The sequence below is a fragment of the Leguminivora glycinivorella genome, chromosome 24, assembly GCF_023078275.1.
Source record: "Leguminivora glycinivorella isolate SPB_JAAS2020 chromosome 24, LegGlyc_1.1, whole genome shotgun sequence".
Classification (NCBI taxonomy): Eukaryota; Metazoa; Arthropoda; class Insecta; order Lepidoptera; family Tortricidae; genus Leguminivora; species Leguminivora glycinivorella.
Window position 1 is genome coordinate 12,327,704 of NC_062994.1, and position 13,420 is coordinate 12,341,123.

General features: G+C 37.8%; 1 protein-coding gene across 2 annotated transcripts in view; it reads right to left on the reverse strand.

Moving 5' to 3' along the window:
- Positions 1-13,420, reverse strand: part of LOC125238591 (nucleolar GTP-binding protein 1) — a 47,509-nt gene that overhangs the window by 25,510 nt on the left and 8,579 nt on the right. For both annotated transcript variants that reach the window (XM_048145943.1, XM_048145942.1), the window contains exons 3-4: positions 2,361-2,482; positions 1,053-1,188 (exon numbers count right to left, since the gene is read on the reverse strand). In XM_048145943.1, the coding sequence (XP_048001900.1) occupies positions 1,053-1,188; positions 2,361-2,482 (258 nt within the window). The remainder of the gene's footprint in view (positions 1-1,052; positions 1,189-2,360; positions 2,483-13,420) is intronic.

A 13,420-nucleotide genomic window follows, 5' to 3' on the forward strand; every position in this document is an offset into this window, starting at 1 on the left:
GTCACATCAGAGTATAATCTTATACTTTTAAACGAGCAATTCTTGTATATTTATTTATTTATTTATTTATTTATATATATATTTATTTACACTGACGATCTCGGAAACCGCTCTAACGATTTCGCAGAAATTTGTTATGTGGGGGTTTTTGGGGTGAAAAATCGGTCTAACTTATCCTTAGGTCCCGGAAAACGCGAATTTTCGAGTTTTCATGCGTTTTTCTTCGCGCGCCATCTCGTGTGCAGTAGTTGTACTGTTAAGACAGAATTCTTTCGGTCGATGTAAGTACTATTTATTGCAAACACTAGATGGCGACACAGGTCAAGGCTAAAACGAATAGAAAATACACTATTTGAGTTTTTGTGGCGAAATGCGCGCCATCTCGTATGGAGTAGTTGTGTTGTTAAGGCTGAGAATTCTTTCGCTCGATGTAGGTACTATTCATTTTTGAACTAGATGGCGACACATGTCAAGGATACGAAACAGAACCGAGCGAAGCTCGGTTGCCCAGATATTTATATTTAAGTTTTATTGCCAACGTTAAATCGTAAACAAATGTATAGTGTATAGTGTAAGTGTTATGTGCATATCGTGAGTTGTTTTCTGAATGATGTAAATGTTAAATGTGTATGGTGTAAAGTAGCAGGTAACTTCACACGTGTGGACCGATTGTATCGAAACCGATCGAGCGCAAAATGACTTTATGTTCGTTTTTTTAATAATTTGAGTAGGGCATGCTCCCGGTATTTCCCGGGAAATTCCGGTAATTTTATGGTGGCGAAAGAACCAGCGCTTCTTATGACTTATTTGTTTATTTGTTTATTAGGATCACCAACAGAAGATACAATATACATACTATTAATTACAGATTATAAAAAGCCCATTCATAATTGATCCCCCACTTATAGGTAATCACAGCATGCAAAAACATAATATTAATTATGACAATACTGCTGTCGTTTCATGATGGGGGCCATGCGACCGAGCGCCGAGCGTTTTGCTATTAGAGAGTTGTATGTGGACAAGTGTATACAGTCTCTTATATTACAAACCTGTTCTAAGTAAGCCAGGTTGGCTTGCTGTCTTTTCATGATGGTGGCCATGCGACCGAGCGCCGCGCGTTTCAGCTGCTTGCAGCGGTACAGCGAGTCTCCGTATTTGAGCAGGCGTACATAGTCTTTTGCTACACTGCAATTTAAAACAATCATCACATCAAAAGGTAGTTGAAATTAAATTATAAAGCTGATTAGGTAGTCATTATTAACAATTTAAAGTAATTCCTGATCGATCGGTTGGCAACGCGCATGTGACAACCCTTGAGTTGCAGGCCATAAGTTACGGTGGCCGCTCTACGTCAGGGTCCGCCTGCCAGAGATTGGCTAGGCAATCAAAAATTAACATTATTATTAAACCACTGAAAACAACATTTGCATATGCCAATACATTTCTAGATACATATGGCCAAAGAGGATTGAGTATTATAGAGAGTTACTGTCAAAGTAAAATGTGTAATCACAGTGCATAGACTGCCATCTCTCGCCACAGGCTTAAAACTTTTGAACCTCAGTCTTGACAATTTGGCCCATGTTCTTAGCTTGATATGTGTTAAAATGTCAAATATTTATATTAGCCCCATCTAGCCGAGCGAGCGTTCCCCAAAGGAGTAACGCCATCTTGGCCACCGTACCTTTTTCATTATGGTTTTGAGGTATGTTTTTTTCTTAGACTTTATCCGTTTATACGGAGTTACATATGTCTTTGATTAGGCATTGTCTATTTTTCTAGTTTTATTTTATTTTTTGAAATATGCCTAAACTAAAATAATAAGATCCAGTAAGACAGTAGCATCTTCTTCTTTAGTTGTTTCCTCAATGCTGAAGATCATGACATCATGTCATTCTACTTATATTAACCGGGATATAGACCTTGATTACCTTTTGAGTGAGGATGGCTTCAAACTATCTAATGTATGGAATCCAGTGATTTGTTTGAGTAAAAAACCGGTGAAGTCAGAATTGAACAAACGTAGTGACACTGAGTGTAGTGTGTTTGGACAGACCATCGAGTGTGAATGCGACTGGTGGTGACGCTGAAAGTGAACACAGCCGATGCGCGCGAAGGAGGGTAGATCGCGCGCTGTCCATGCAACTTTAACATCCACCCTTCGTCGCACGCCTTTGTCAGTTTTCCGTGATCATGATGCATGCAACTGCGTCGAAATATCGGGAGCTCGACAAAAATCAAAAAGGTAATCACGGTCTATATCCCCGTCAATATAAGTCTAATGTGATAACCGTGAATCATTCAAAACTCTTATCATGTCATTCTGTTGAAGACTAGATAGACAATAGCGTATTTACTTGTCAATGAGATGGCGAGCGGTGTTCAGCTGGCCGAGACCAAGCTTGTAGTGGTCCTTATCGTACAGCACATTCATCAGGTCAGCATAGAATGGGTGCACATCATCTAGCTTCGGGAATTCCTATTGAACAACAAAACACAGTCAGTTATCATGCTATGGTACAGTTGAGTACAGAGATTATGTATTCACTTATTCAATATCTGGGCGACCGAGCTTCGCTCGGTTCTATTTTAATATATCACGTCTTTAGATAAAAAAAAACTCTTTTATATACAAAAACAAAAAAAAAGACAAAAAACAAAAACTTAATTTCTGGCCGGGATTCGAAACCCTGACACCTACGATCTATCTGCGTACATTAGACCGACCTCGTACGACTGAGCTAAGCGGAATCGATGCAGGCGCGGCGAAATTAACGACCATATTTTACGTTTACTAACGCAAAAGAAAAACTCATGAAAACTCGAAAATTCGCGTTTTCCGGGATCTAAGGCTACGCTAGATCGATTTTTTACCCCCGAAAACCCCCACATAACAAATTTCAGCGAAATCGTTAGAGCGGTTTCCGAGATCGTCGGTATATATAAATAAATATACAAGAATTGCTCGTTTAAAAGTATAAGATTTTATTATTGCATTGCAATAAGATGAAAAAGTGGATACATCTCTCTGTAGCTGACTGTGCATAAAAGTCAACATAAAAGGTTAGTAGCATCAAAGAGGATATAGTGTTATAGAGCGCTACGGTCTAAGTCAATTGTGTAACGGACTACGTGAATTGCTTGGCTGTCGCTAGATGACTCTAGCAGTTCTTTTTCATGGAGTTACGTCCTTTTGCCTCAAATCATTTTGAGTTTCTGCTGCTTTGACAGTTTCGGAATTCACAAGCATTCATTAAGTTGCGATAGCTTTATAGCCAACTAATTATTGTTAAAATGTCACATCAGATGGCGCTGGACTTGGGTTGTCGACAGATTTCATAGATTAAATAAGTTTTGTTCAATTTGACACAGTGACAATATTTGTCATTCTGGTTTTCAACTTGACATAAATTATAAAAATGCCGTGTACATGTGCATAGGTGAACTGCAAAAATCTATCCGGAGAAATTTCAGTGTTCCGATTGCCGGTTAACGAAGAAGATAGGTTGGCGTTATGGGTGGAAAATTCAGGTACCTACAGCTTCATAAAAAAAAAGATTAAGTTGGTAAGCAAATACTTAAAAGATGGTTGAGCATGAAACCCGAAGCAGTGTTATTTTTAACATTTTATCAAGCGAGCGAGTGCTGAAGAACCATGTTTTTAAATTTGAATCACACGGCTAGGACGCCCAGCACTTCGATGTTTTAAGTTGAACTATAATATTAAATTAACATTTGAGGAAAGTTATATCCAGCAATAAGTTACGTTTCTTCTAATTCAAATAATTATATTACACTTAATTCTGGAAATTTCATAATTTCAAACGGGTACAATGTTTATTTTCAGTGTTTGTGTAGGTACACAAATGATTACATGAATATCTAATAAGAAACTATTCCATAATTCAATAACTCAGTTTTTAGGGTTCTGTACCTCAAAAAGGAAAAACGGAACCCTTATAGGATCACTCGTGCGTCTGTCTGTCCGTCTGTCACAGCTAATTTTCTCCAAAACTACTCAACCGATCAACTTGAAATTTTGGCACAGGCCTTTGAGCCAAAGATGGACATGTAATTTAAAAGTGAAAATTAAAAACCGAAGTTTTTTGAAGTATACGTACCTATTGTGTTACATATCAAATGAAAGAGCGTGAGCGAGATACTAAGTTTCAAAAATATGTTTTTAAATAATTTTTTGTCAAGATTTTTTTAAAGTAATTTAAGAAAATAGGCAAAAAATACCCGTTTTATTGTTCTCAAATTGAATTAACCATTCGAGTCCCTGCGACATCATATGATGTCTGTAAAATATAAGTAAATAGGTACATATAGATGCTTGGGACTCGAAGGGGGAAGCCCTTCTTGTAGTGTACGGAACCCTTGCAACGCGAGTACAACTCGCACTTGGCCGTTTTTTAACATCTTAGGCACATTTAGACAAGATTAATTTATTTCATAATACAATTTTTTTTATACTACGTCGGTAGCAAACAAGCATACGGTCCGCCTGATAGAAAGCGGTCATCGTAACCTATGGACGCCTGCAACTCAAGTACATTCTTGTCACATGCGCGTTGCCACCCATTAGAAACTTGTACATTCCCTTTTGCTGTGTTAAGTAGGTACACAGCAAAAAGGAGTGTATAAGTTCCAAGGAGGGTTCGGGTTGCCGACGACTCAAAGGACAAATAGACGGAACAAGTTAGTTCCGTAAGTCCTCCCGTCATCCAGCACACCGCACCCTCGTTGAGCTCTGGCAGCCTTACTCACCGGCAGGCACTATGAGTAGGGTCTAGTGCTATTTGGCTGCGGACTTCTGTAAGGCGGAGGTACTACCCCAGTTGGGCTCTGCTCTAGATTCGAGTGAGACGATATCCGCTGTGCTGTGCCCTAACACACAAAGCGGAATATCATTCGCTATGCCCTACCAGCCCTACCTCCTATGATAATTAGACTGTAAATTATTTATTCATAAGCAATACTACATTATGTTTTATACGGAAACTAAAATAAAATTTGCATGACAATCTACGATCGTTTAAGGAATTCATATTATGATCGTCAAGTATAGTACCTACGCTATTTTGTATGTGTTAAATCGTACAGTGACCTGCAAAATTGCATGGAAATATTATAAATTCGCCATCCACTTCTGCAGCTCACTGTGCATAGTTCTTAAAAGTAGGTATTACAATTCCATACCATTTCTAATAAATCTCCTGGATTGGATCGTCAAATTACAAAGGGTTTATTTATTGGATAGGGTTTCCTCAAACCTATTGGCGAAGCCGATTTCATGGCTTTCACCGACTAAAAATCGATGTCGCGAAAGCATCTATGAAGATGAACTAACGAGTGATTTTTGGTCGGCTAGAGCATATTCCGCGTCGATAGGTTTGGGGAGACCCTTACACATCAATTCACAATGACTACAGTGCTGGACAAAATGCTTCATACACCGACATATAAAATAACTTTCGATCATAAGTTACCTTACCTCTTTATACCTACATATATGTACAATTAATGACAAACAATTAATTAAAATGTTACTAAGGTCATGGATTGACTGTGTCTCAAATACAGAGGTAAATTCCTATACCATTCTAAACAAACAATGAAGTGAATGTAATTTTTCAAATATAGTCTCAGTAATAGAGCTCTATTACTGAGACTATATAAAAATACACTCTGTCTCACTTATAGAGGTAAATGTGAGTGTGCACTGTGCAGTCGAAAAAGCTTATCTCAGTTATAGAGGTCTTATTTGTCTCACTAATACAGGTAAAGCAGTGCACTTATAGTTACTTTGGTATTTTTGTGGTATTTTTATAAGAACAGCATGCACTTACGTCCAGAACAGTGACATTTGGTGCAGTGGAACTGCTGATGATGGTCAGAACAGAACTCTTCAAATCTGAACGGCACACTCATAGTGACTTTGGTATTTTTATAAGAACAGCATGCACTTTCGTCCAGAACAGTGACATTTGGTGCAGTGGAACTGCTGATGATGGTCAGAACCGAACTCCTCAAATCTGAACGGCACACTCATAGTGACTTTGGTATTTTTATAAGAACAGCATGCACTTTCGTCCAGAACAGTGACATTCGGTGCAGTGGAACTGCTGATGATGGTCAGAACCAAACTCCTCAAATCTGAACGGCACACTTATAGTGACTTTGGTATTTTTATAAGAACAGCATGCACTTTCGTCCAGAACAGTGACATTTGGTGCAGTGGAACTGCTGATGATGGTCAGAACAGAACTCTTCAAATCTGAACGGCACACTCATAGTGACTTTGGTATTTTTATAAGAACAGCATGCACTTTCGTTCAGAACAGTGACATTTGGTGCAGTGGAACTGCTGATGATGGTCAGAACCGAACTCCTCAAATCTGAACGGCGCACTCATAGTGACTTTGGTATTTTTATAAGAACAGCATGCACTTTCGTCCAGAACAGTGACATTTGGTGCAGTGGAACTGCTGATGATGGTCAGAACCAAACTCCACAAATCTGAACGGCACACTTATAGTGACTTTGGTATTTTTATAAGAAAGAACAGCATGCACTTTCGTCAAGAACAGTGACATTTGGTGCAGTGGAACTGCTGATGATGGTCAGAACCAAACTCCTCAAATCTGAACGGCACACTTATAGTGACTTTGGTATTTTTATAAGAACAGCATGCACTTTCGTCCAGAACAGTGACATCTGGTGCAGTGGAACTGCTGATGATGGTCAGAACCAAACTCCTCAAATCTGAACGGCACACTTATAGTGACTTTGGTATTTTTATAAGAACAGCATGCACTTTCGTCCAGAACAGTGACATTTGGTGCAGTGGAACTGCTGATGATGGTCAGAACAGAACTCTTCAAATCTGAACGGCACACTCATAGTGACTTTGGTATTTTTATAAGAACAGCATGCACTTTCGTTCAGAACAGTGACATTTGGTGCAGTGGAACTGCTGATGATGGTCAGAACCGAACTCCTCAAATCTGAACGGCGCACTCATAGTGACTTTGGTATTTTTATAAGAACAGCATGCACTTTCGTCCAGAACAGTGACATTTGGTGCAGTGGAACTGCTGATGATGGTCAGAACCAAACTCCTCAAATCTGAACGGCACACTTATAGTGACTTTGGTATTTTTATAAGAACAGCATGCACTTTCGTCCAGAACAGTGACATTTGGTGCAGTGGAACTGCTGATGATGGTCAGAACAGAACTCTTCAAATCTGAACGGCACACTCATAGTGACTTTGGTATTTTTATAAGAACAGCATGCACTTTCGTCCAGAACAGTGACATTTGGTGCAGTGGAACTGCTGATGATGGTCAGAACAGAACTCTTCAAATCTGAACAGCACACTCATAGTGACTTTGGTATTTTTATAAGAACAGCATGCACTTACGTCTAGAACAGTGATATTTGGTGCAGTGGAACTGCTGATGATGGTCAGAACCGAACTCCTCAAATCTAAACGGCACGCTTGTAGTTACTTTGGTATTTTTATAAGAACAGCATGCACTTACGTCTAGAACAGTGATATTTGGTGCAGTGGATATTCTGATCATGGTCAGAACCAAACTCCTCAAATCTGAATGGCACACTTACAGTGACTTTGGTATTCTTATAAGAACAGCATGCACTTACGTCCAGAACAGTGATATTTGGTGCAGTAGAACTGCTGATGATGGTCAGAACCGAACTCCTCAAATCTGAACAGCACACTCATAGTGACTTTGGTATTTTTGTAAGAAAAGCATGCCTTTAAGTCCAGAACAGTGACATTTATTTAGTTATGTTTGTTAAGCATATTGAGTTTTCAAGTCAAAGTTTGTCAAGCTTCGATTTCTTATAATCGGATTCATGAGGAATTGAGGAAACTCCTCAAACCTTAACCTTAACCTTATCATCTAATAATTAAAGCATTAAAAGCAGTTTTAAACAATACCTACACATTTCTACATAATCCAATATTCGCAAGTAGCTTTCACCAGAACCCGAAAGGCGACGGTTTTTTTTTCTTAAAAATATTTTATCTCTATAACGCGAACGAAGCCGCGGGCATAAGCTTGTCTTATATATAATTATTTGATTATATATAATACAAGCTTATGCCCTTTGTCAGCGTGATTGATTTACATATTGGTACCAAATTTCAGCTTTCTAGTGTTAACGGTCACTGAGATTATCCGCGGACGGACGGACGGACGTACAGACAGACATGGCGAAACTATAAGGGTTCCTAGTTGATTACGGAACCTTAAAAAGTGTCTGTTAAATCCATACTAATATTATAAATGTGAAAGTGTTGTGTCTGTTTGTTTGTCAGTCTTTCAAGGTGAAGGACTGACGAAACGACGAATTGACGTGATTTTTTAAGTAGGTAGATATAGGTAGCTGAAAAGATGCAGGAGAGTGACATACTTGACTATACTATTGTATGAGAGGTTATGTAGGTTAACATTATAATGCAGATGGTTTAGTTGTAGTCTAATTTGAATCTATTTGTATGTGTGTTTATCCTATCAAAAACATAAATGCGCGTGTGTGTGTGTGTGATTGTTAAAACTGATTACTTTGGGACTAATCAATTCAATGCCACGTTCATTTCTATGAAACATTGTAGACATCTTACAACAAAGTTAATTGACAGCATTGTTAAATTTCTTTCAAGTGAAGCAAATTATTTATTTGAATCCTTTACATGTAGACAGCACATTACTTTTATTATTGAACATTTAATTATGGTAAAAGTTTCGTTTTATTGCAAAAGCTTTAAAAAAAATGCGATGGAATTGAAACCGAATCAAAAACTTAAAATTCTGACTCATCAATAATTCTAATAATGAACTCTAGGGAGCTTCTTCTTATCTTAAAGGCGTATAATATCGTCAACCGCAGGTTCAATTAAAGTATCTAAATCTAATACTTACATACATACAATCACGCCTGTATCCCATAAAGGGGTAGGCAGAACACATGAAACTACTAAAGCTTCAGTGCCACTCTTGGCAAATAAGGGGTTGAAAGAAAACGAAACTGTGACATTGCAGTGACAGGTTGCCAGCCTCTCGCCTACGCCACAATTTAACCCATATCCCATAGTCGCCTTCTACGACACCCACGGGAAGAAAGGGGGTGGTGAAATTCTTAACCCGTCACCACACAGGCTAATACTTAACCGCCAAAATGCCGAAAATCAGTTAAATACAAGTTGTTTCAATGGACGTAATACAAAACATGTTTTTTCGAACTCGTTTTCCTATTGCCAAAACACTATGTTACGTGTTGTTAAACTAGTTACTAATCATGAATATCATCAAGTTTTCCTAAATCCTTTTATTTTGGTCACATCATTGTTATCCTATACCTATAATAGTTTGTTAATCGAAAATAGTTCGAACCTAGTTTTGTAGTAAAAACTCACCTTTTTGTTTATCTAGACTGACATTTTATAAATAAATTGCATTCTGACATGTTACCTGTCACACTAATCAACACCTTGATAACTGATAAGTATACCTAGTTATTTTTATAGAACGAACGGACACTAGTGACTTCCTTCCGATATTTAGTTCATCGATACTCGTAAGTTACATTATAATATGTAATTAAGAGCGTCTCTCATCACCACTGAGAAATATATGGCAGACCGGCTTTACCTGTCTTGCTTGCTGCTTTATTGTGTGTAAAATTTGTATTGCACGTGAAACCAATTCAGCTTGGTTTTTGGCAAGAAAGGTGGTTGCGAGACAACCATCCTGCGTGCTCTAAGAAACTCCCTTTTTCTACTCCAATTTGACGTAAAAAATGTCAGTTTATAATTTGACAATCTAAAATCAAAAAGTTGTTGAGATAATGTTTATTGTGATTTGCCCTGGACAATTCCTGACAATCTAAAGTCAAAAAGTTGTTGGGAAAATGTTTATTGTGATTTACTCTAGACAATTCCAGACAATCTAAAATCAAAAAGTTGTTGGTATAATGTTTATTGTGATTTACCCTGGACAATTCCTGACAATCTAAAATCAAAAAGTTGTTGGGATAATGTTTACTGTGATTTATCTTACAATACTCTTCTGAACAACTTTACAGCTCCAGAACACGCGACTCGCGAGGTTTTTGGAGGTTGGAGCCCGGGAAGACGGTTACTGGCTACATGCCCATCTCGCACCCAATACTGGTATTTTCTTGGATTCGACCTCCCTTATACTGGCGACTGGCTTGCGACTCGGAGTTTGGATGTGTATGCCGACAGATTTAAGAAAAATATTTTTTTGCTCTGAGTGTATGCCATACATGTATAAGTATGTTCTTGCGGCACAGACGTGGACCAACTGGGACACCATGGATTATCTTGTCAAAAAAGTGCAGGTTAATTTTTAGTCTCAGTTTCTATGGTAGCTATCTCTATCGTTCTTACGTATTGGCGCGACAGAGCCAGACAACCTTTCGCAGCGTTTCGTTTTCATTTTGCGTTACAGAAATGCCATTCGGCTACGGCACCTGTTATTTGTCATTTACAAGGTCGTGCAAAGTTCTTCAAAACCCTACATTAAATATGCCACGATAAGTCTATAGTTAATTTCCCAAAAACGTATTGTGTTTTTGTGAGCGCCAGAATTGCGGGTGTACATCAAGCAATCCTGGTGTGGTATACGTCAGGAGTTAGTGCTAGCAATGTGCCAAATGTGCGCCAAAATTCGAGCAATGTGCTCTTTGAACTCCAGAGATATTTAAGAAATTAATGACACCCGCCATTCTGACGTCAGGTTGGCGGGTGTACTTCCAGTTCTAGCTAATGGCTGCTAACTCGAGGGTGAAAGTACTGCCTAAGGTTAGGTTAATCCCATATTACTCTTCAACGGCTCTCTGAATTAGTGTGTATTTCATACATGTGGAAGCACATTGCGAGCACTAACCTTAGGCAGTACTTTCACCCTCGAGTAAGCAGCCATTAGCTAGAACTGGAAGTACACCCGCCAACCTGACGTCAGAATGGCGGGTGTCATTAATTTCTTAAATATCTCTGGAGTTTAAAGAGCACATTGCTCAAATTTTGGCGCACATTTGGCACATTGCTAGCACTAACTCCTGACGTATACGACACCAGGATTGCTTGATGTACACCCGCCATTCTGACGCTCACGTGTTTTTGGGTTTTAACGTACCTATGAAGGACATTACATTGTAAATTGTGATCAACTTATTTAGATAGTAGGAATGTACGAGTACTATGTTAGCTACGCTTTATATAATTGTTCTGTTGTTGTCTGTTTTATTTTGGTGGTACAATAAAGTGTTTAATTCCGTACTTATTTACTTAACAACCCAGGAACAAACATGTGAACCATAGACGTGTTTTTTCAAGCCGTCAAACTTTGTGTCAAAATGCAGGAGCAGTGTCGACTTCAAAGTTATTATAAGGTCAGTGCGGGCAAGACCGGCATAGTTTATTTGAAATAAAGTTTGAGTGGATAAAACTCTATAATTAATGTAGTCTGGCGTAATGCGCATGGTCCTAAGGGACAGCAAATATTATATTTTACAAAGCTTTTACAACATTTTGGTGAAATTAGGTATTTTTACGTGATAAAAATAAAATTTCTTAAGGCTCGGCGGGTTGACCGTCCTCCCGCGATGAGTACGGAAAGACCGTCTAGTGCTTGTTGTCGCGTAATTTCATATGAGACTAAGTCCCAAAATCATGATCATTGTTATTTTACGTAATAACAGGGCAGAATGTGCTAGATAATTAATAAAACAACGTTGAAATTTTGAACATATAAGCATTTTTCTATTTATAAGGCAAGACCGGCATATGTCCCGTAGATGGGGCTCATAACCTTTTCTTTTCAGGTCCAGATATTGCATAATATTGTTTTTCCAACGAACACCTGGGAATCCAATTTGTTCAGGATATTACAGGCTCATATAAATCGAACTACTTATCTGTTTTTGAAACTTAGTTATTAAGAAAAGGTAATAGGATATTAAGATACGTGAATTGGGCGATTCTCAGGGATGACATTCGGTGCCTGATTTCGGTGCTGATTTTTATTTACTACTTTAATGATATGTTAGTCAATTTACTAAAATCTAGCCTAAATATAAAAAATATTGGTGGTGGAGGCGTCCATTAGAACCTTATAGTTTGTAAGAAATCTGACATTTTGAAATCACCGAAATTATGTATGGGCACTGTAATCAATTTGCACCACCGAATTCAATTTTTTACATATTATTCCACATTTCAACTTAATATATAACTTATTATTCAATTTATTGATATTTTTCATTTTAATTCGATGACGGGTCATGTAAAAAAAGGCTCATAATCGCGCAATTTTACTAAATTTAACATGGTAATATGCTAGTCATTATCGAGTAGAGAATTTTGTACCCATAGTATGGCGGAATTTGCTTAGAAACATAGTTCTATGTTTTTTAAAGTGTATCCTACTATTTAAGTATGAAATGTTACAAAATAATGGACATTTAATCAGTTTACAACGTGGCAATCGAAGTCGGTGGTCACTTTTTTTGATATCGGTGGTCAAAAAATCCACCGAAACCACGGAAATCAACTCCACTGATATCAAATTTTATAGCTTTTTTGAAGATAACTGCAATAGTCTGCATGATACAGAGGAGATGTCATAATGACGTAATAACATACTTTCAAGGATTTATTAGTACCTTACATAACAACAAATGCACCTAAACTGTGGGAGTAAATTGATCCACCGAATGTTAAAAAACACGGGACCAAACCCAGCGAACGACTGAGAAACCTTCAAAAAGTCCCCTTTATAAAAAGGTACTTCATCTCCTCTACATTGAATGGTTAAAATATAGCTAAAACTTACTATATTTGTGCTACTATGTCCCTGATCTACTAATTTGTAAGAGTACTGTCATGTTTAAAAATTTACACCGAAATCAGTCACTAGCCCGGGACACATGGTAAATTTGTCTTTACTCAATGAGTTTAGCTAACATATTATTTTTATACAGAAAATATGATAGGTTAACTAATACCTTATACGTGAATATCTATAACAACTGCGATCAACAACTCCATCTTGAGTTATGATTTTTTGTTTTGCAAATTCTGGGTGCGGGACACGCCCACCGACGGTCATTTTTGGCATTTAATATTTTATTACTCATAATATACAAATAATAAATAAATAATGTCAAAGTGTACCAAAAAGGACAGCACGGAGAAAAAAGTCTCGTCCATGATACCTAAATAGTGTAATCTGAACGAGAAAATCTAGTAAATTCTGGGACAATTGTTCACATAGTATAAATAACTAAACCAGTCTGTTTAAATGCGTTGAGCTTAGTGAACTAGTTATCTTGTAATTGCCACACATTAAAATAGCGT